This window comes from Phasianus colchicus, chromosome 1, assembly GCF_987193195.1.
Source record: "Phasianus colchicus chromosome 1, bPhaCol1.hap1.1, whole genome shotgun sequence".
Lineage (NCBI taxonomy): Eukaryota > Metazoa > Chordata > Aves > Galliformes > Phasianidae > Phasianus > Phasianus colchicus.
The window spans coordinates 68,689,820-68,712,937 of NC_143436.1; the positions used below are offsets into that span (position 1 = coordinate 68,689,820).

The window sequence follows — 23,118 nt, forward strand, 5'->3', positions numbered from 1 at the left end:
ACAAAGAAACAGGAATCCAACTCAGCTCATTTATTTTAATTAACAAATTGAATGAACTGGACTTGGAAGAAGGACAAGGAGACTGTGACTACACTGTACTATCAAGGCAGAACAGAACTTTATAGCAAAATCAGTCCTCAAAGCCTAAATATTGTTCAGCAGACAAATCCTTCAAATGCAGAGGGAACTAAGCAGAGCTTACAACAGAGCTATAATGCCACAAGATCCAAAAAGAGCAGTGCTGAGTATTATCAACTCACTGCTCTCAGACCTCAGGGGAAAAAAACAAGTCTCAGGATGAATATACTCTTGAAGAGTTTTAGGTTTCACTCTGTAACTTTCAATTACATTACAGCTTTTTATCCAAAAGTAATTTCAAAGGAGAGGGAGAAAAAAAACACAAACACAACAGGATTGTGCTGGTGTTGGGACCTGTCCCTTTAGGAGCTTACAGTGTAGGGCTGAGCAGCAATGCAGCAGGGACAACGGCGCTGCACAGTTGCATGGCTGTCCTCTCACTGAGTCAGCTGGAGGGATGTAGCTTATCTCCATGCCCTCACTGCATGCACCAAAACTGCCCGTGCTGTAGCATCTGTGGTTGATGCTGATCTTTTACTCCAGCTAATGGCATCATTTCTAAGGAATCAGGATCAGATCCGTGGTTTCCTGTTCAAACAGCAACAGTAGAAATAATTTTTCTTCCTTTTGAAAGAACGTATATAAGTTTAAGCCACTAAAACCTCAAGCTTTTAAACGAAGTCCCAAATGAAGCTCACCTTTCCTTTTATTTCCCCATACCTCACACATCACCTAGCTAAGAAGGCCAACCAAATTATTTATGGTGGACCAGAAAGAGCCCATATCTGAAAGAGGCACAGCCCTTGAAGTGAAAGAGAAGACGCTCTGCTCTCTTGTAGAACAGGAGCTTCATGCAGAGATGCAAAGTCCTCATGTGATACTAACTCTTCACGCTCTGAGAAACACACAAATGGGAAGGAAATCAGCTAATTAGGCACGTTACTGTAATTGCTTATTTTATGAAGTGGAGAGGGAGGTGTTCAGCACTCTTGTGAGATAATAATATAGAGGCAAAATTATATGGAGAAGGAAAACAGTAATGGATTATCTAAAGAAATGAACGTTATTTTCGAGCAATAGGAAAAGCAACAATAGAAAAATAATGCAATACCTAGCAGAAAGAAGAGCAACAATACCCCAGCATGTTCTGTAAAGGTAAAACTGAGTCATGCTCATGTATATGAGGGAGTGGGTCAAAAGCTGTACTAAGTATATTTCCAGCTTTGTTCAGTGATCCCTTATCACCCCTCAACAGCTCTGAGATCCTCTGTTAATTTTAGTTAGGCCTTGATTCCCCAGAATGTCTGTTTCTGGGACTTGGTGCACCTAGTCTGAATGCCAGGAGGCCTGCTTTCATGTGGAAGAACATGGAGAGCTGACTGCTCACTCTTCCTCTCCCCTATATTGCGCATAACAAAAATGGGAGCAGTAAATCATCTATTTAGGCATATTTCTTTAATTGCTTCTTTTATGAAAACACAACTACAGACAAAACCGACATTGTGTTTCCTAGGAAATTAGCCTGTCAGTGAGACCTCAGATCTTATTTAGCATCTAGCTTTTGTGCTATTGGTCTAACTGCCACAGTAAGTAATTACTCATAATGTGACATGCATTGTATCAGTCTTTTAAAAGTAATTAAGGAAAAGTTGCATAGCTTAATGCTATGTACATACATCTCATCCTTGCAAGCTTTGCTTTGATAACATCTGCTCCTTTTTGGAGGAAGGCCAGTTTTTAACAGCAAAATAAATCAGTCCTAACAATGGGAGCATTATTAGCTTCCTGGAAGTTATAAAGTCTATGCCCCACTCCAGTGGAACATTTGGATGCATAACTCCTGTGAGCATTTTGAAGTCTATGAGTTGCCAGATCAGAAACTTAGTGTTGAACTAGAATTTATGATAATGAAGAAACCTTAAAAATACAAGTTTATTTATAGCGAGCCAGTTTAAGAACCACAGCTCACAGCCCCTGGCAGATTTAGCTGTAGCAGTTGACAGGGTCACCCCTATCAGCCGTGTGCCCTTACTCCCTGCTGACAATTTTCCTATCTACAGAGAAGCAGTGGAATCAGTGGTGTGTCCTGTCCTCAACACGTGCAGTTCAGACTCAATACATTGGTAAACAGGGCTGCGAACTGCAGAAGCTGAGGTGTGAGCAAACACACTGCTTGTCCTGCCAGAGAGGCTGTGGATCCTGGAGATGTTCAAGGGCAGGTTGGATGAGGCCCTGGGCATCCTGGCCTAGTACCAGATCTGGAGGTTGGTGGCCCTGTCCCTGGCAGGAGGGTTTGAACACCATGATTCTTGAGGTCCCTTCTGACCCAGGTCATTCACTAATTCTATGATTCTACGATTCTGCCCCTTCTGCTATTGTTCTGGTAAATTGCAACAGAAGGGTCTGTTGGACATCTGGATGAGGAAACTTCTCAAACTGTCTAGCACAAATCACCAGAGTGCAAGTGAGAAACACCCAATGCATCTTCTTGTCAACCAGAGTGTCCCTTCTGCAGTATTAATGCAGCCCTGCACTGACATTTCTATGGTTCAGGCCACTCTTAGACTACCTGAGCAGCAATCTTTGGCTGTAATAAGAGTGTCAAAGAATGGTTGAGTGTCTAAAAACCAGAGAGAAAAATTAGCAGGGAAAATTCTTGCCTCCAAAATTCAAAAAACAAAGGATAGCAGAATAGAAAAAAATCCTGGATGCCAGAACATTTTTTTTTCTTCTACAAAGAAGTTATATTTTAAGACTTGAGGTCAACAGCCCTTTTAGTACATATTATTTTATTACATTCTTTGAAAAACACTGACAGCAGAAAAGAACAGCTTGTTCTACAAACTCTGCTTCTGCTTGCTGGCCCACTGTCAGGATACTCTTCTCCTTCCTTTGTGCTTTTTCATTGCCTTCACGTCACCTGCTTCTTTTCCTTTACACCTGCCTTCTCCAGAGCTGGAGATCCCTGATTTGCTTGGGGATGGCCACTGACTGAATAAGCTGGATGTTAGGCTCATGGCCTCATGATGCCAAAGGCTGAGATTTCACTGTGATACCCGACAGCTCCGCTTGGGTCACAGTTGCCCATGAGCCTCAGAGGCTTACTTTGGCCAGGACCTCACAGTGACTGCAGCCAAGATCTGAGCCTGGACAGCATCAAGGCAGCAGAGGGCAGGAAACCAACAGAAAATGGCACACAGTGAGGGCAGAATGACAGCTATCATGAGGCTCCTTGATGGCTCACTTGGCATTATTCCCAGTGCTGCTTTTGAATTTAATAACCACTTCTGGATATCTAACAGAAAAAGAAGGCAAAAGCGTGAGACTGGAGGGAGGAAGAAAAGATATAGCAGCACCAGCTCATGGGAGAATTAAGTTCATCTCGACTTTCAAACTTCAGCATTTAAAAAAAATCACAACAAACACCACCCAAAGAACTATAATTTTTTCCTTGTGATGTGGAAATTGCCAAGACATTTTGCCAAATACTTATTTTATTTAATAATGTTAGTGAAACTAAGCTGACGCCTTCTCAATGTTTAGAATGAAGTAGCTAAAATATTTTGTCACATTACCAATGAAAAGGCAAAAAAGTGCCTTTAAAGAAAACTGAAGAAGTAAAGAAACTCAGCATTCAGAACTTCAGACTCAAGCTGTCTCTTCTGCCTAATGTTTATTACACTGATGGGAATTTCGACGCGGATTTCAGTGGGAATACTGGGTATCCTGAAGAGTAGCCTGAACAGATGATTAAGATTATGAATTTGCCATCCAGGGATGATACATTTACAGATGAAACAAAATGTTAAATAATACTTTTGAGATATTATCATAATATAAAAGGCTCGATGTCCCAATGATCTCCATGGCAAGAGGACAGAGCCATTAATTTCCTACTGAAGATCGCCTTGCTTTAGGGACCTGGCCAAATGCATCACAGAATCCTTTACTCTTACGAACATAGGCTGGTTTTAGAGCAGTTTTCAGCTGTTTGGGGAGTTATGTAATTGCACCAATTACATCCAATTACATAATTAGAGTAAATAAGTAATAATATAATTAGGTGTTGTAATTATGTAGTTATGACAGGTAGCACTAATGCTGATAAAATCCATTATGAAACTTGCTAAGAACTGCGGACAGGGCACACGAGAACAAAACTTTCAGGGCTTCGTTTTCTATAGTCAGTCATTCTTCCAATGGGTGAAATAATTAATTCAATTACCATGCCCATAGCTTTTTATTTTTGCAAATGAACGGAGAAGTAAACCATAGGCTAATTCATTTCTCCCTCTGAGTTGCTGCAAAAAATGCAGTAATTAATCAACAACATTTTTGCCTCCATTTATCTATCTGCAGCTACCAAAACTGCAAATAGAAATCTTAATGTATAAATTGCATCACTGAAAAGAGAATCGAAAAATTTGGATGTTAACCTTCACTGTTCCAGTTTTTACATTAAACTGTCTCCTCTGACAAATGGACACAAGGAACATTCAAATACTGCTGTATTGATGCAATACAAGTTATGTGCATCTTTATGAGTTTGCAAGGGATGGAATTTCTGGTCAGATGAGTAAGATAAGAAGTTTTTCTTCAGGAATGAAAATTCAATAGGGATATAATTCATGCAGTTTCTTGGTGCAAATACAAGTCACGTATCCAGCTTTTCAAAATTTCTGTCTTCTTGGATATGGAATAATCATATCTGACTTCAAAAAAGAGGGCTGGATAACCAACAGATAATAAAACCTACCGCCTTTTAATATTCATTAGTGTTTCACACAAGAACTGATATAAGATACTGTGCCAGAAGAATGGGCAGCACCAAAAGATTCGAAGTGCTTTACTTCCCACTTCCCACAGCATCTCCACACAGTCACTGATCGAAAATCCAGAAGAGTTTAAACTACGTGTTGTTTTACAATCCATTCTGTAGCTACTGATTACTTCAGCCACTGCTCAGTGCTAAGTGCTGAAGCAAGTACAGAGCTGCTGGGAAAACCAAAATCCCAGGAGCTTGCAGCCTATGTCAGTAGTCCAGAGGAAGAAAGTAAAATGTCTCAGCCCTAAGGACTTTTGAAGCTAGAGACTTAACAGACTGCAAGCTATTAGAAATGCCTTGAAACAAACCTTGTCTGGGATAGAAATGCAAGTGAATTTGGGAACTTGGAAAAGTATTGCCTTTGAGTGAGGAGTGTCTAGAAGATTACCTGCAAGTTTCTTCTTTGAACTGGAAAATCAGGAAAGTGAAGTCACACAGGGAAGTAATTTCTGTTCCTTTTGACAGGAATTTTGTTGTCTCTCAAAAAGTATTATAAAACAGCGTAAGAAAAATTTAGAGGCTGGAATGGGTCCAGAGGAGGCCGCAAAGATACTCAGAGAGCTGGAGCACCTTTCCAATGAAGTAAGGTTGAAGGAGCTGGACTTATTTAGCTAGGAGAATAGAAGGCTATGGGGAGACCTCATTGTGGCCTTCCAGTACTTAAAAGGAGCTTGTAAGCAGCCTAGACACGGTCTTATACTGATAGAACTACAGGGAATGGTTTTAAACTAAAAGAGGGTAGATGTAGATTAGCTGTGGGGAGGAGGCAGTGAGGCATTGAACAAATTGCCCAGCGAAGCTGTGGGTGCTCCATCCCTGCAGGAAATAAAGGCCAGGTTGGATGGGACCCTGGGCAGCCTGATCTTGTGAGTGGCAGCCCTGCCCATAGCAGGAGGTAGGAACTGGATGGTCTTTAGGGTCCCTTCCAACCCAAGACCTGCTGTGATTCTATGATGAGAACAAGAAAATCAGAACATTCCAGTTTCCTCCAGTTATATTATCACCATACCTTAAAACAAGATGTTTCTCTTTCTGATGGACATACGAATCATGACCAAGACAGAGCTGTATCACAGTCAGTCATATTTTGGGGTCCTGATGGGCAGTGGAGAAAAGAGACTACCAGAAAACGTAGATATTTACCCTGGTACTCAGATATACTGTAAACCATGTCAATGTTGGTTTTTTTTGCAGTACAGTAGTACAGAAGTACAGTTAATAACTGGTTAACTACAGCTGCAGGGGTAGTGAGGATGATATGTGAAGCTAAACTCCACTTTCTATTTAAAGAAGCTACTGAAGAATACTCCAAAATTTGACTTACATTTATTTAAGGTTAGGTCTGAGCCCTGGAAGTCAGATTTGACTAAAAATTCTTTCTTAAGTATTCTGGTTGTGAAAACACAGAATTTGGGTTTGACTCATTAAAGCGACAGAAACAGACATGGAGGTCTACCTAATTGTAATAAAAACTAGTAAAGCTAGGAAAGCTTTTCCAAGAGTATTATTCATAGAGTTCTTCCATATTCTGTATCACCCAAAACACTGACTATCATTCCTCTTTGTCCCCTTCAAAAAAGTCCTGAGAATGCCCTGCTCTTGAAACTAGCCTTAAACATCTCCAATGTATTAACTGGATCCTGCTGGCACGCTCTGTGTTAAATTCAGACATCTACCAGCCACACTGTCTCCACCAACCTTTTGGCTCAAGCAGCAGCATCCATGTTAAAAATAATAACTTCTCCTCATTTTCAGCTTGATGGCCAATCCATCTTCTGCCACAGTGTCTATCTACTGCTCAGCGAAACAGCCTTTCGAACAAGAATGCTGCCATCCTCCCCTTTGCCTATTTTGTGTTTTTCTTTACTATATACTGTAATCCACTGCATTTCTTGCATCTTTTCTGATACACTAGGCATTATCTTCTTCAGGTTCATCTAAAAAAGGAAACTGCATGCTCTTTTCTCACTCGTGACTTTCAACGCTGCATCCCCTTCTGCCTTGAGCCTCTGCTCTATATATTTTGGATTCCCATTTGAATTACAGTGTCACATCAGCCTCATCAGCCTCATTTGGTAATGAATCTGTTTCACTGGCAAACCTCAGTCCCCTTGTGAAAGGTTCATTTGAAGTCTGCCTCTCTTGTGCCAGATTCTAACCAGAATCTAAGCGCCTTATCAGGGACTTTGTTACCTGTTCCAGAATTGCAAGAGTGGTTGCACGGCTTCCAGTCAACCAAAAAGTCTTAATCAGTTTTTCTCCCTGTCTTTAGGTAAAAAAAATTATCTCACGTTTAATTTTTGCATGGGAGGTAATACATTCCACATATGTGCAGTATTTTCCATTGTTATCATGCAGGGTTTGAAACACGCAAAACACATAACCTCCATCAGTACCAATGGCTTTTTACTCTTTTGGTCATAAGCAAAGTTTTGTCTCTCAATTTCTTCCAGCTGAATATCATACTTCCAGAACACTCCATTCTTCTCGTCAGATTATTTTCTTTCATTTCTTAATAGCCCTTCTACCATGTGGTATCAAGTAATCTCTGGCTCCAAGAGAAAGAGCCCCTTTTTATTCACTTAAACAGTTCCAATTGCTTCTGCTTCACACGACCAGCATTTCTGCAGCACACCTTCCCTAGATTTTGGACAGGAGAATTTTAACTACACAAAGATACAAATCCCACAACACATAATTTGTTCAAATATTGTTTCTCTTTCTTTCCATTCCTACATTCCCTCCTTCCATTCCTTGTAAGCAATATGTTTCACTTCTAGGCCCAAACGCAACTCTCTCACCATGTAGAACGACTGTTTTCATACATACACATGGGAAAAAAAAAAAACACCAAGCCCTTGCTCAGAGGGTTTAATAATTCCAACCTCTTGATCACTATTAACCACTCAAACTATCAGCATTCTGCCCCAGAGGAGCTTTGCGAAATCGGTTCAGTGCTTGAGGCCACACACATTTTGGTGCTTTTCTGTTAATATTTTAGATATTCAAACAGGAGTTCTGACTATTAATGCAAACGTAAAATACATTAGTGAATTGCATCAGAAAATTCAAACCTCGGCTGCCACGGGATGAATACACTTACTATGAATATTAATGCATCCCTTGGAATTAAACATTAATACTTAACATACACACTCTCAAAGTTTAAAACCATATAAACATCTCAGGGAGAGGGAAGAAGGGGAGAGTAAGGAAGGACCAGACAAAGGAAACAGGCCCTAGAGTCTGGAAATGTTTTGTGAATTAAAGAGCATTTCTGAGATAAGCTAGAAATGTTTCAGGTATTAGAGGACAACTTGACACTACGAATAATTTCCTGTAATGGAACATAAGGTGCAAGCTTTTGTCTTAGCTGTTCTATTTTGCCCATTACACAGCAGGAGATCCATTACTGTCTAACAGCATAAATTTACTGAGCTGGTCTACAGGATAGGCAGTTCCAAGTTCCATGGATATAGGCCATTCCTCTGTACCTGAACGCTCAATTCCTGTGACCCTCCACACTGCCTTCCATGTAGCAGTAACAGCACTTACAGAAGTGTGCAGTGTGAGTCCTCTCCTCTAGCTTCAGCCAACACCCAGTTCAGCACCCTGTCTAAACTGCTCATTTAGACCCTCTATGGAGTGAGAAAGGTGTTGCCATGGTGTGTTCCCACCAGCATCCTAGACACCTATCTTAAGGCAGGGTAAACGATCCAGCTTGCTTCACTGACAGGGCAGGGAGCTGGCAACAATTTAAGCCAGGTGCCTGATTTTCAGACAGCCAAAATTAAAGGATATTCATCTCTCCTCCTCTTGGCTGGGCTGAGGACTGTATGAGCGCTCAGAATTTGACTTGTGAGGTTGGGCAGTATGTATAATCAAAGGCTCAATGAAGGATAACAGAGTAGATACTCTCAATAAAAAATGTGGCTGCAGAAATGCATAAACAGTAGCCTGATGTGTACTTGTTTACACTCCCCTCTGAGATTCAGACATATGCCAGCTCTGCAACCACAGACCCTGGCAAGAGCTCTTGGCAATGCAGCAACTGCTGGGAAATCTACAGGAACAAAATGGTGCACCAGGATATCACAACAAGTAAGAAGGCCACCTGAATACTGCTGTTCATGGGGATGTTGTGGAAGTTACTCAAAAATGAAGCCCAAACTGGTACCAGCCCTCTCTCTAATGGGAATGCACCCTCTTTGGCAGCAAGTTGAAAATGAAATGTAATTGAACATCTATGTGCTCCCGTGTCATCAAATTTCTCTCTCTGAATCCAAGTCATACTCTCTGCATCACGATGCAGTTTCTGCAGCTCTTAAAATCCCCACAGAAGCTCATCTTGGTCTTTTCAATAGCTTGTTCAGAAGCAGCCGTAGGAGAAAATGCTAGCCCTCAACACTGACCCTGTGCTCTGCTGTTCAGCAGGAGACATTATTTTTCTGGACAGCAGCCCAGAGATCCTGGACAAAGCAGTAGCAGATGTTATGATGCATGCTCCTCTGCCTCTGGTTTGGCTAATGAGGGAGCGGAAACCACAGAGCATGAGAGCACGAAAGCCAAACTAGAGACTGTGGCCTCTGCTTTCATCTTTTTCATTATGTTTAAGACCGGGCTTTGTTGCAGACTGTCTAAGACACGTGAAAAGATCTTTAAAAACACAGATCGATGCCTCCCATTGTTCAGGCAGAGGGAAAAAGACAGACATGCTCTGCTCATGCTGCAAAGAACATCTAGCCATTGCATAAAGCATGCGCTCAAATTGACTTACCACAATCATTTGTGCCACATAGCTCTCTGGACCAGTGTATTCTGTTGGATCTTTCACTTTGACAAGAACTATAAAGTACAAATAATGCCACATGTTGTGTTCTGACTTTATATGCTCCTCAAATGAAACTGTCTTGTTATCAAATTTGTCTCTCTCCAGTCCTGCAAAAGACAAGAACATAATACAAAATAAATAAATAAATATAAAAATACTGGTTAAATATGTTAGAGAAAGGAACACAAATTAATTTAAAGGAATCATAAATTTGAAGGATCTTAATTTAAAAGCTATAACCACATACAGTAACTGCCAGGCACGAAATACCAGGCCAGAAGGCATTCCTGACAGAATTCTTTCAGCGCAACGCTTATTCTCTTTTGTGATATTTCCCCTTACTAACAATAACAGTATAATAAATAAGTTGCAGTTTTACAGTGCCTTCTGTGCTGAAGGCTATAAAGTGCCTTACAAGTGTTGACTCTGATCCTTTCTAAATGTATACTGGTTAGCACACAGCATGCAGTCTCAGTCCTGATCTTGCAAAGATTTATGCACGTGCTTAGCACCAAGCATGTGAGTAGTCCCACTTAAGCTGCGGTGGGATTGCTGAGCACTTAAACCTAGCAGTGAAGGTGAGTCTGCAGCTCTGCAGAAATACAGTCTCTACAGAGATGCAGTTGTAAGAATTTCATTCTATTCTTTGTTGTATCTGCTCAAATCTCCGAAGAAGAATGACAAAGTGAGAAAGGAGAGGATTCACCAACGTTTTTCTCCACGTTACAGCTTTCCTCCTTGGATCTCTTGTAGGGGCTCCCACTGACACTAAAACTGCACAGTGTTCATCCCTGTCAGTACAATCATGGAAACAACACCCAGGCTATCAAAAAGAAGGTAATTCTAACATCCCCTGGGGGAGTGAAGGTCTGCCCTCCTTGTGGCTGCACTTGAAAATAAGTGCATGGTCTTTGTGAGGATGATTTTCATTTAATTTTTTGGTTCCCTGTTTTAAGTCATCTTCTGAAATAGGCAGATTTTCCTGTTGTTACCCCTCTGGAATCCACTGTGCTGTGAAATAGCAAGCTGTACTTTCATCTGCATCACGCTACGTGTGAAATAAAGTCAGCAGCTGCACCATCTCATCAATAGTGATGATGCGAGAGTGAAACACAGTACTTCTCCCTCAGACCCGAAGTAGAGACTGTGAAGCCACCTCTTGGCAAAACTGTCCTTTGACTCCTAAATGAAATCTGTTTCCTGCTGACAGCAAAGAAATTTGGAGCCAAATTCTGACATTTGTACAGACTTCCCTCACAGAAGATAACCCCTCTTATTTCACTACTTATTGATAAATACTTCATTTTACTCCTTTACCCTCAAAATGTCTCAATAACTTAGAAACTTACCACAGATGAAACATGTCGTTTTCAGTATTTCCTCCTTTTTCTGCTTTTCACTCCTGAGATCAGCAAATGTATCAATGATGACTCCAAAGATTAGGTTTAGAACAATAATTATGACAATGAAATAAAACAGAAGATCATAAACAACTCGAGCAGCAAATAAGGGCTCCTGCAACAATAATAAGGTTGCAGTAAGATACAAAAATAGCAAACGTCTAAAATATTAAACAACACTTTCAAATTAACTCAAGCAAAGCTATGCATTTTTCTTCATATGCCAAATTCTGCTAGTCTTACTTGCACAGAGAGGGACTGGCTATATGAGTAAGCAAAGAAGATTTGGCTGCATGTACTCCTGTCTCTTTGGGACTCCTGCTGTCGTTTATGCAGTTTCCCAAATCAAGGAGAGACAGACTGGCTAGTATTCCAGGTGCAGTGCCTTAGTGTAGTGCTCTACTGAAGGTAACTACCTGACCAGCACATTAACTGGGATAAGCGTTTTCTAGTACCATCTGAGACCTACAATAACCCTTAATGCTATGTTGTGGCATACAGGAATATGCTTAAGGAAACATGCTTGTGGAATGTCTTTGTGGAATTCACCAGACTGTTGCCAACTTTGCACACTAAACAACTGGAAGCAAGAGGAGCATTCTTATGTGATGCCAGGCCTGAAGCAGCCTACCATGCTCTGTCCAAACATGGTGCATTAATGGCTTTATCACTATACTAAACCAGTCACCTGGTTATAAGCTGGCTCAGAGTGGGCAGACCAAGCTTGTGTCTTTCTGGAATAGAACATGCACATGCACACACATTGCTCTGAAGTGCTCATATCTCCCCATTTCATTACAGTTTTGTATTTTCATGCCTTCACTATTTTCCTTCTTGCAAAGTCCGGATGTCTGGACATCCAGAGTCTGGACTCTCATTAACACTTCCAATAAAATAGCAAAGTTGTTCTGTGGCAAACAGGAGACAATACTCAGTGCAAGAAGGAGAAACATAAAATCCAGATCATGTTCATCATGATACTGTCTTGGAAGGCACCGATTTTCTCAGTTTCCCATGCATTTGTTTGGAGAACTTTGTACTTTTTATGGCATGCTTTAATGCAGTTAGTTACCATCACATTACTGCCAGGTGGCAAGCGTCATTTTCCAAGTTTGTAAGTGTCTACAGACTTCATGTGGATGGAGTGTGGTGCCTGTAGAATCTCCTAGCCTATGAGTAAGGATCTGGATTCCTACTACTGACAAAAAGTTGTAGTAGATCTGAGTTATTTTTCTCTGGACTCTTGCACATCCTGCTGAGGGACTACTTGTGAGCTTCATCCTTCTGTTAAGATGTGGTCCACTGGGCAAAGATCTGCTACACTGCCTTTATTTGTGCTGTTCTTCTTGAATGTAAATCAAAATGCATAAGATCCAAATACTATGAGTAGTTTTCAAAAAACCGCATTTTGGAGAAAACTTCTGGAAAAGGACTTGCACCCTGATATATCAAATTCTGTTCTGACTTTGATGCTAGCTCAGTACAGATAAGCAACAGGTCCTATTCCAGTGCAGATGCCAGGCTGAATTTCAGTTAAAAATACACCTTATGTACTAGAATGGAGTCTTGACGTAAACTTATCAGTCAATCCTTTTCAAAAGTTTGCATTTGTAATTACTTATGTAATAGTAAATTGATCCAACCTAGCAACACTTCTTAGCAGTGCTTTGAAGGTTACAATATGTTCCAGTTTTCCAGAAGGGATAAACTACTGCCTAGAGTTCCTTTCTTCAAGTAACATCATCACAAAAAGCTTAGCTCTTCCCATTAAGTATTCCATCTGAGATGTAAAAATTACATGGATAAATCAACACGTGTGACATTAGAGAAGGCCAGATAAAAATACTGTCTATAACCTCCAAAATTGACTTTGGCATTCATGAGATGCACAGGGAGTAATGCATTTCTTCAGCCAAAACACTTACATCTTTGGAAGGCTTTCTGAGCACGTCTCCCACGCCACCACCATTTCGCAGGCCTTGGTTTAATACTGTCACAATGCACATGAGCAGGGTGTCACAGGTCCTTTCAATTCCATCCTCCTCTTCCTCACCTATAAACAGGAGAAGAGCACCTTCAGGAATCAGAATATCAAACGATCACTCATCAAACAAAGCCACAACTCTCAATGAGAGAAAGTAACTGCAATACATCTGCCTTCTGTATCCTCTAGCTAGAATTTCAATGATCATCCCCATCCATTTGCACGTCACTGCTGGTGACATTCTTAGGCACAGCAGCCACATTTACCCTGAAGAGAGACAGTGAAAATCACAAGCAGTAACCGTTTATGACCACAGTCGTCATCTCTAGTCATGGGAGTATCCCTTCCCTTACAAATACTCCCACTGGTTTCAGTATGACTGCTTTTTCAGCGGGCCTCCAAAGTGCGCAGCTGACGTGCAAAAGAGAAGCAACATAAACACAGAATTAGAAGCACATTCACAGAAGCATTGTCTTCCTGTGAAATCATTCCTCTACCTACTTATGCACAAGCCAAGTCATGTTAGCATTTCAAATTGCTCAGGAGGTACTGGCTTTTGTACCAGTAAATCTGTCCGTGATCTTTCCCTGGCGCACCAGCGCACGTGCCTAAGCACAGGTCTGATATACATTAAATGAAAGACTCTCACTGACCTCAGCCTGAAAACTTGGATTCTATTCTTATCGCTGCTGCTGAGTTGCCGCATGGTTTTGGCTGAGCCACAGAGGATACTGTTGTGCAGGAGGTATTTGAACGTGCAGGGGAGCTGGGCTGGAACACAAGTCCCAGAGGGACTCCCTCTGCCTTGGCCAGAATTCCTCCCACCACGCACTCTCAAGCTGTGGCTGCATCAGCAACCTCCTTTTGAAGAGCCCTGCTTGAGCTTTTCCCTGTGTCCTGCTGGCTTGCGCTGAAGGGTCAGGGCTATAACTGCTGCTTATCCTGCCTCTCTCTCCCTTTCTCTTTAGGGATACATTTGATTAAGCGGTGAAGGCAGCAATTTTCACTTGGTTTGCCTCACACACTTACTGTAATACAATTTAATAAATAACAACTGCCTGCTGGGATAGTTAACTGAAACAGCATATTTAACAGCCCCCAAACCACCACATCTGAGGCACTGAGATAGACTTTGATACGCCAAACTGACTGAAAGCACTCACATTACAGACAAGCAATTTGGATTCAAAACATGGCTTCCTCGACTGTGGTTTATGTGATAGATACATGCAGAACAGAGATGGTATCCTCTGCTTTTGCCACCACTGCTTTTTCTATACAAGCAAATTAAATAGAAAAGAATTCCTGATTGAAGGGACTCTAAACAAAAAGAAAAGCAAAAGCAGACATGGGACAGACTTCTTGTTGATCTATATAGTCACTGCAGACACTGCTACCTTTAAGAATGCCAGATTTAAAAAAACAGAAGCAAAGAAAAACTCCCAGAAAACTGGTCGAATATTGAAATTGAAAGGATTGAAACAATGAAATTTTTTTTTTTGGCTGCTGCATCTGGATAATTTTTACTCACACTGTGACCTTAGTCATATCAATTCGTCTCCACTACTTGTGTATCCTGTCCCAATTTCCTTTTTCCAAATGTTACTCCATGGATGTTTTGGGAGCTAATCTCTGTGCTTGAAAAGATGACATTCGCAAAAGAAATAGAAAAAAAACAAAACCCAAAGACTTGATAAGAGCCACAGCTTCTATTTCCTTTACGTACTTAGAGAACAAGATTTTTGTTGCTCACAAGACTAGGGTCAGGTGCTGGAAACAGCAGACGTGGGAGCTGGGTAACTCTACTGGCACATGCCCGGCCCCAGCTGGTTTGCCCTAGTGCTCAGCAGTTTTCACAGCTCAAACATAGCTCCTGTCTACACACATACACACAGACTATGCCCACATTACCAACAGGAGTAGACCTGGAGCTTGAAATGGTGCTATGTGAATGCTGAATGTGGTTCAGAAGGCTTTTACTTGCAACCAGCTCCAGCCTGGTGAGTGACCCATTAATGGCTGGACAACATTACGATAGGCTGTCTTCTGATCAGGTTTAATTCAAAAGTAATGTAGAATGGGCACTGAGACCACCCCGTGATGGCAATCACAAGGCAGTGAAGTGGGATGACAGGAAGGTTCACTTAAAAAATTGCTTCTAGTGGCCCACAGCCACCTGGCTTGAGGGCTTGAGCTGCAACACAAGCAGAGGCAGGGAAGACTTGCATGCTCACATGGATCAAACTGAACTTATATGGAGTGGTACCAGGCCTGTGAGTGGAATGAGTGAAGATATCTCCCTTTAAAAAAAGGTGTCTGCATTTTTCCAGCATTGGCCTTTGTGGACTAAAGAGCACAAAGTGCATAAGGCCAAGCCCACATATGTGGGATGTAAAGATTAAGCGGATTAAGCACTTCATCAGGTAAAGACTTAAGTGATATGGGAATGCCTTTGGAGTAAAGAGTGGGAGACTCCACAGGAGAATGAGACAAAATATTTTTAGGCTGACAGCTCAATGCAGCGGGGAGGAAGCAGGCTATGGAGAGCGGACATTCCTGAGCAGAGCAGACTGGCTCTCAGTTAACTCCATCACTAAAATAAGCAATGACTGAGCTCAGGCTCAGCTGGTGAAACTCAATGTGGAGGCACAACTTCATCAGAACAAATGATCTGTTGCAGTATGATTTAAAAAGCAACATATCTACGTTTCCACTGTGAACCTGAGATGTCACTGAAAACACTTTATGTATCCTACAGACAGCAGCGAAATTCTTGCATGAATCCCGCCAACTCCCAGCCTGACTTGCCTTTGCATTCTGCACTCACATTTTTGCCAGAAGGCAGAACTGTCCCAGGAGAGGACAGAAGGTAGATTCTCAGTAACTTCGGAGTTTATCCATTGGCCAAAATGAGCAAAATGGTTCTTCCTGAATGTTGTTTTTTTAGTATTACTGGATGAATAGAAGTAGTCCAAGATTAAGTGAGAGGGTACTTAGATGTTTCATACAGCCCTCTTCCATTATTGTTTAATTTTTAAAGAAACAGTAGTCAAAGAATAAGAAATGTGAGATTTCTATCATTTAAAGCTTGGCAAAAGCTAAGCTGCATCACTTTTGACTGATTGATTACTTTTTGAATGTAGCAGCCTTGGCAATATCTCTTAGACTATTTTCTCTATCTGGTCAGACAGCTTCCCATTTTGTTTATGAGGCCTATTTATGCACTTGTTTACAAACTTGCTGGGGAGAAAAAGACTGCTTTTATAGCCCTCTCCCTCACACCCTTCATCCTCATGAATAAATAAATAAACAAAAAGTTCAAAATCAGAACAGGGAGAAGGAAGCATGTAAAATTGTTATACTGGATATACTGGAACACAGGATAGGAAGGGAGCACTCAAGTCCTCAGCTTCAGTCCCTGGCAACCACAGGCAAGTGCAGCAGGAATTGGTTAAAGCCTGTAGACCAGGCATGTCCAACTCATGGGCCACACGCAGCCTGGGATAGCTTATAATGTGGCCCACTCCATCGCTGTGCCATCATGGCAGCAGTTCTTCCCCACCAAGTGGCCTAGCCTGGTCCCAAGCGCTCAACTATTACTCAGCAACAATCAAAACTTTTCACTCAGAGGGTGGTGACAGGTTGCCCAAGGAGGTTGTGGATGCCCCATCCCTGGAGGCATTCAAGGCCAGGCTGGATGTGGCTCTGGGCAGCCTGGTCTGGTGGTTGGTGACACTGCCCAGGGTAGGGGGCTGGAAACCAGATGAACATTATGGTCCTTTTCAACTCAGGCCATTCTGTGTTTCATTCTATGATTCAAAATGTTGGCCCAAGACAATTCCTTTTCACTCAGTGCATCACAGGCAAGTCAAAAGGCTGTTCACCCATATAGACCATCCACTGCACACTCATGCTGCAAAGGCCATATCCCACTAAAACAAATGCAACAATTGCAGTGCAAGACCAAATGTCTCAGGAGAAGGGAGTAGGGGAGACAGACTAGCACCAATGTTCAGAGGTCCTGAGTGACCCTGTAGCCTCAAACAATAAAAGAGGGCAGAGAATGCTGTCAGCTTGATCTACAGCAAATTCCTTCCCCTCCCAGTGTCTGGTAATTGGCTTGATTCCAGTAGGACACAGTGTACAGATCTTTTTTAATGGAACATACTTACAGCTGACAGGGTCCTTCTGTATACAGATCAGCTTCATAATGCAGGTATCAAAGTAAAACCAGACCAACTCACCCGCTGAACTATAGCAATTAAGCTTTTCACTTGCCACAAACATAAAGAAACAGAACTTGCCTATCACAAGCAAGGCTTGTAACAGCTTCATTTCCTTGCATCTTCCACAGGCTGGGAACACATAGATGGACTGCTACCCATGCTTAACTGAGCCACAGCAACTCATTAAGGCATAGCTGATCCTGGATCTGAGCTCTTAGGTTTTCTGCCTACACTACAACCTCAGCCTAGACACATGGGAAAAGTAGAAACAAAAGCTTGCTGTTAAATGCTACACCATTAAAATAAACTCAAGCAGCCCTAAATGGATCTAATTGTGGCTCACTCTGTGCAGGTGAGAATGCTGCTTTTTCTCTCAGCAAAGCCAGATTAAAAAAAAAAAGACCTGTCTGTTGAAGCATAACGATTCAGCATGCTATTTTAATAAAAAAACTCATGTTGTTGCAATTGTAATCAGGTGTGGGAAGCACTTCAATTATAGGCAAGTTGCCAGCTAAGCTCCAAGCATTCCAGAAGTTGAGTGCTTCTGACTTACAATGATAATCACTTTTCACACACAGTCTGTGTAATAATAACACACAAATCCCTCAATTCCAATTGATCATCAATTTTGGGAAACTTTTGTACTAACCTGAGTTAACAATAGGAATGCTTTTGGAACAATTCTCTTTTGCACAGGCTCCCATCATTGATGTGAGGGTCGTTGTGGGGACTTCGCCAATACCTAAGGAAATAGCAGAATATTAACAAAAAGACAGATATTGCACTGATAAAAATACTTAAATCAATATTTTTCTAGAAGCAAGTCACCAATTTGAAAAGTTGAGAAGAAAAAGCAGAACAAATTATACCACCAGTTCCTCCTTCCTCAAACATTCTGCATCAACAGCTCAAAGCAATCACAAGGAACAAAAACAGTTTTATATTTACTGTGTATCACAGCTATTCCTATTTCATCTCCTGAAATTAATGAATCTACATCAAATGATGCTTCTTCTGGTTAAAACAAAATATATTCAAAGCAAGGAACGACTGTCAGATATAAAAATAATGTCAGTTTTAAAACCATTAGATAAATTATTCACAAAAGCTGACAAGAAGGACACCAAGCTGATGTTCAGTTATCCTGAACGTAGAATATTTAAGAGTTTTCAAGGATTATAACACAGTTTGGTACTCATTTGTAAATATGTATGGGTTTGAGTAAAACACTAATTTAACATTCCCAAAGTAGGTAAATGTGTACATCCACTTGATTTTATCAAACCAATTTTGTCTTGTGCATCTTCAACAATTTTCTGCATTTCAAATCAGAGATACAAAAAGGTTTACAGAGAAAAAATGAAAGCAAAATGATGCAACCATAGTAGAAATCTAAGAAAATTTCTGTAACACAGAAAACACATCTACTCTGACTCTGTCTTTGTGTTACTTTATAAAGAAAAAAATTTATAGCACTTTTCTTGGGATGCAAGACATTCTATTAGTATACCATCAGCATATTTGCTTGATCTGTTTTTGATCAGAAATGGCAATGCATTAAGCCAGAAAGAATATACACACACATACCACTAAAACCTTCTTAAGAACTCAGCTGAACAAACATAATCACACAGTAACTACTGCACTGGATCAGACCAGAGTTCCATGTAACCTAGCCTCCTTTCTCCTAGGCTAGCTACAGTTATTTTTCTAAATGAATCTTCAGATTATAAGTTCTGACCCCAAATGAATGGTAAATCAAATATAAGTCATCTTAGCCCTTTGAAGATGATCAGTGACATAAAGCAAGGTCTGTTAAAGAAATCTGTCAAGTTCCTTTTCTTACATGGTATCAATTAGATATATGAGTATATCATACTCCCCTATGCCCACAAGTCATGAATGAGCTTTGCCTAATTTGTGTGCAGCAAGTCCTGAAGTATGAGTTGGGAGAAGGCTGGCAAAAAAGGAGTGCACACAATCTGGACTGGCTCCTACTGGTTGTTCTTGCTTGCACACATGTCTGGAGCGCTCAGCATTGGGAAAAACATTCCTCTAGGAATTTAACCAAAAGTTATTCTCAAATATTTCTATGCAGACAGTTACTTCTCTGCCCCTGCTCCCAGTAGGCTGATTGGTAGCATGTACATAAATCTCAGCATACCAGAACTAGCTTTTTTTCTAGCAAATAGAGCTTGCAATTCTCTGTCCATTTTGGTAAAATCTCTCATTCCAAGAAGTTGAAATCCTGCCATCTTAAAAACTGGCTAAAAACCTTCTGATTAGTTTACTGAAACCAAGATTATACACTAAGTGTGTATTTTCTAAAATATATGCTGAATTTACAAGATGCTCTCAGGAAATCTCCTATCAGCAGAAACATAGATTTCGTAATAAATTTCTGCTGCATGAAGCTTAAATAGTTATCAGGTGAATGCACTTACTGAACATGCTAAGATTACATGCCTCATGCAGTACGGAGAAAATAAGAAGCACTGCTTCTGAGGTGGAATGAGAACCATCAGAATCCACTTTTATAATACTTATGAAATGTAGATGTATATCTTTTTAATGTTAGCAGAAGTTAGAAAAGAAAATGCAGCAGATCAATACTAACTGTGTGAGTGTTAGATTTTAGTTAGATTTAGTTAGATTTCAACAGGAAAGCCTCAAAAACAACTAAACATGAAATTTTACCTAGACTCTTAATTTAGTCCTAAGGCATATGGAGTTAGTTAGGCTTCCACAAGATACAAACACATCATTAAAATTTCCTCTGAGCAAAGATAAGTCAGTCAGACAGAAAGGTGTACTTTGGAAGCAAATTTTAATAAGAAAAGCAATACCTGCAACAGGGGTCCTGATTTTCAACCTGTCGACCTCCATGATGAAGTCGTCCTTCAGGAAGAGGAACCCGATGATGGAGAAGAGATAAACCAGGATGAGTGCTAGCACTGCAGTGAGGATGATGGAACGACCATTCCGGGTAACACTTTTTATCACGTTTAGCAAAGTCTCCTCTCTATATACTAGATCAAACAGCTGGAAATATAATAATGTATAGAGGAAAAAATGAATACAAATGAGGCTACATACAGAACACATGCAGATCGTACATAGGAACACAATTTGAACTATTGAAACATATGTCTACCCATGTTCTGAAGTCCTAACTTCATAAACATACAATTCACATTGATTTCAATGGGTGCTGGGGTTGCATATACAGGAGGAGAGAATCAAGCACAGAACTTGAAATTTTAAGATAGATTCCAGCAAAATCAAAAGCTAAAAGGTATGCTTTATATAGGAGACTGATTCCGACTCATGTAATTGTTACCAACAAGATTCACTGTTTATTCATACTCAAAACCAGGCTAGATTAAAATTCAAAGACAGTGTCTCCATACTACAGATCTACATCCACAAATTTATTTTTTTTGTTATGTCCCAGCTGATGAACACGCATGGGTTGCATCTGAAAAACTTACTTGTGCAAGCAAGTAATTACATATCTGTAAGCTGTAAGCTTTCTTTGAGCTCATGGGATCATTTAAAAATGACTCACATGCACAAGGATTTGGGCCATCTCTTTTTAGGACAAACTTAAATTCATTGCACTGTTTGTACAAAAGCCCAAACTTATTTCCATTCTTATTTACCCTGCGCTATGTGCTTTTCTGGTATTTAGAGAAAAGTGTACATGAAGTTAATATCACTTTCAATGTCAAAGGCCTAAAAAGAGCAATTAAATGTGATAAGTGCTTTTCAAGAATCTACAGCTTTTTTCTCTCTTACAATTCTATTGATTTGTTATAGTGCTTTGGACTTTATCTATAATATATGTGTATTCCACTTCAAATCACACTGATTACAGACATAAAGTGACAGACTGTGATTGATCAAAATGGTCCACAGGAGAAGGTATTAGTCACAATTCAGAAGACCTGAAATCCACAGCCTTGTGGAAGGATAAATAATAAAGGAAGAAAGAGGAAAGACACTTACCATTCATTCCATACAAGACAAAGAGGAACAAATATCAGAGTCTGGAATACTTCCCCTACAAACTGAACACCTGTAAGTAACTTGGGAATGTGGATAATTATAACATCCACGAATCATGAACATTTGTTCACAGCCATCACTATAGAAAGTAAGGATATTAAATGTTTCCTAAACTACATGGAACATCAGTATTGTTTATAGAGAATCCCCTACTCACTGAAGGAGTAATGTGATCTGCAGTGCATTTTGAAGGAGGGCATTAATTAGTAGGAGAGATGCATCCAGTTGAAAAGGGCCTTGCAGCTAAAGCCTCAAAATCTTGACTACTTTGAAGTCTGTTCAATCCTGAAGCTGACTTTACTGTCAAGATATTGACTTGGAAAGTGACTTCAGCAAGAGAGAGTAAGGCTTGAATCCCTAAATTCTGGAGTGCTTAACACACCTCTGTGCCATGTCACCCCTATTTAGGAAGCTGAGAAAAATACAACAGCGGGATAGTGAATAAATATAAATGACCACAGTTTATTCTGTCTCCCTAAAAGTTTCACGTTTCAGTATAGAGCAAAAGGATTAGAAAACAAGAACAGTGAAACCCCTTTTACTGCCACTCAGCATGAAGGGACCAGTTAGCTGAGTTTAGCATAATTTTGTATGATTCATTTTCACTGCACCTGTATCATATTATAAAAAGGCATTCTATCCAGGTAATAACAACAAAAGAAAATTGAAGTGGCATACATTTAATGTGATGAATCTTTCTGCTAGCCCAGAGGCATGCCATCCCTATTCCCCAAGTAGTTTTTTTATGGCAACATGTACAGAGAGATGAGATAGTTAGCATAATACCAGTGGCCAATTTCTGCCCCAGACAGACCACAGCCTGAAGACCCAACTGACACAAGATACAGGAACAACATATGCTGAATAAAAGTATGCTGGGGAAGAACAGAAGAAAGGAGTGGGCTGTATGATAATTTTGTGAAAAGAAACAGAAAACTGTCACCTCTAAAACAGATAAAGTAACTCCTAACAGAAGCAGGTTCTAATGAAAACAGCAGCTCCTACAGGGCAGCAACACAACGGCATGCTAAAAATACACATCATTTGGCTTGATTGTCAGGAAGAAATTGAAGACAGCTGCATACGTGTAACGGTATTTTCTATTTCTGCAAAGTTTTCCCCTCCACAGAAGCACACACTTACCAGGAAACTGTAGAAGAATTCATGCACACAGAGGCCCAGCATGCAGACCAGGACATATGCCACGTGATAGAGAAAGGCCATGTCCATGACGACCGCTCTGTAGCCACGAGTAAAAGTTCCCCGGTTTCCAACAAAGCTCACCAGAAACACTATTTTGTTGCAAAGCTGTGGGGGGTAAAGAAAGGCTAGGTTTACTCCGTCAGAAAAAAATGCTGTTATTTATTGCTTGCATTGCTGTAGAATAAAAAATTCTGGATAGGCTACTTTGAACAAGCACTCAACTTCTAGATGGCTGAAGTTCAAATGAGACAAATCCAACTCCAAGACACGCTGGGTGTGAGTCCATCAGAGTAACTGGAAGTGTATCACCCCTTCACCACTGCATTGAGTGTCATGACATTGGGGTAGATCTCTACAACATTCATGAGAAGGCAGGGTGGGATTAGCATCATAAGGCATTAAACAACAACTGGGGAGTGAATTCCTACCAATTCTTACCAATTCCTAACAACGAGTTCAGACCTGAGACCGTGCAGGAGCAGCTATAAATGCAATTGCAAAGA

General features: G+C 40.6%; 1 protein-coding gene across 6 annotated transcripts in view; it reads right to left on the minus strand.

Moving 5' to 3' along the window:
* ITPR2 (inositol 1,4,5-trisphosphate receptor type 2) overlaps window positions 1-23,118 on the minus strand; it is a 263,254-nt gene that overhangs the window by 16,745 nt on the left and 223,391 nt on the right. For all 6 annotated transcript variants that reach the window (XM_090146695.1, XM_031597173.2, XM_090146688.1 and 3 more), the window contains 6 exons: window positions 22,556-22,720; window positions 20,191-20,386; window positions 17,994-18,086; window positions 13,060-13,187; window positions 11,084-11,249; window positions 9,681-9,841 (listed from right to left, as the gene is read on the minus strand). In XM_090146695.1, the coding sequence (XP_090002821.1) occupies window positions 9,681-9,841; window positions 11,084-11,249; window positions 13,060-13,187; window positions 17,994-18,086; window positions 20,191-20,386; window positions 22,556-22,720 (909 nt within the window). The remainder of the gene's footprint in view (window positions 1-9,680; window positions 9,842-11,083; window positions 11,250-13,059; window positions 13,188-17,993; window positions 18,087-20,190; window positions 20,387-22,555; window positions 22,721-23,118) is intronic.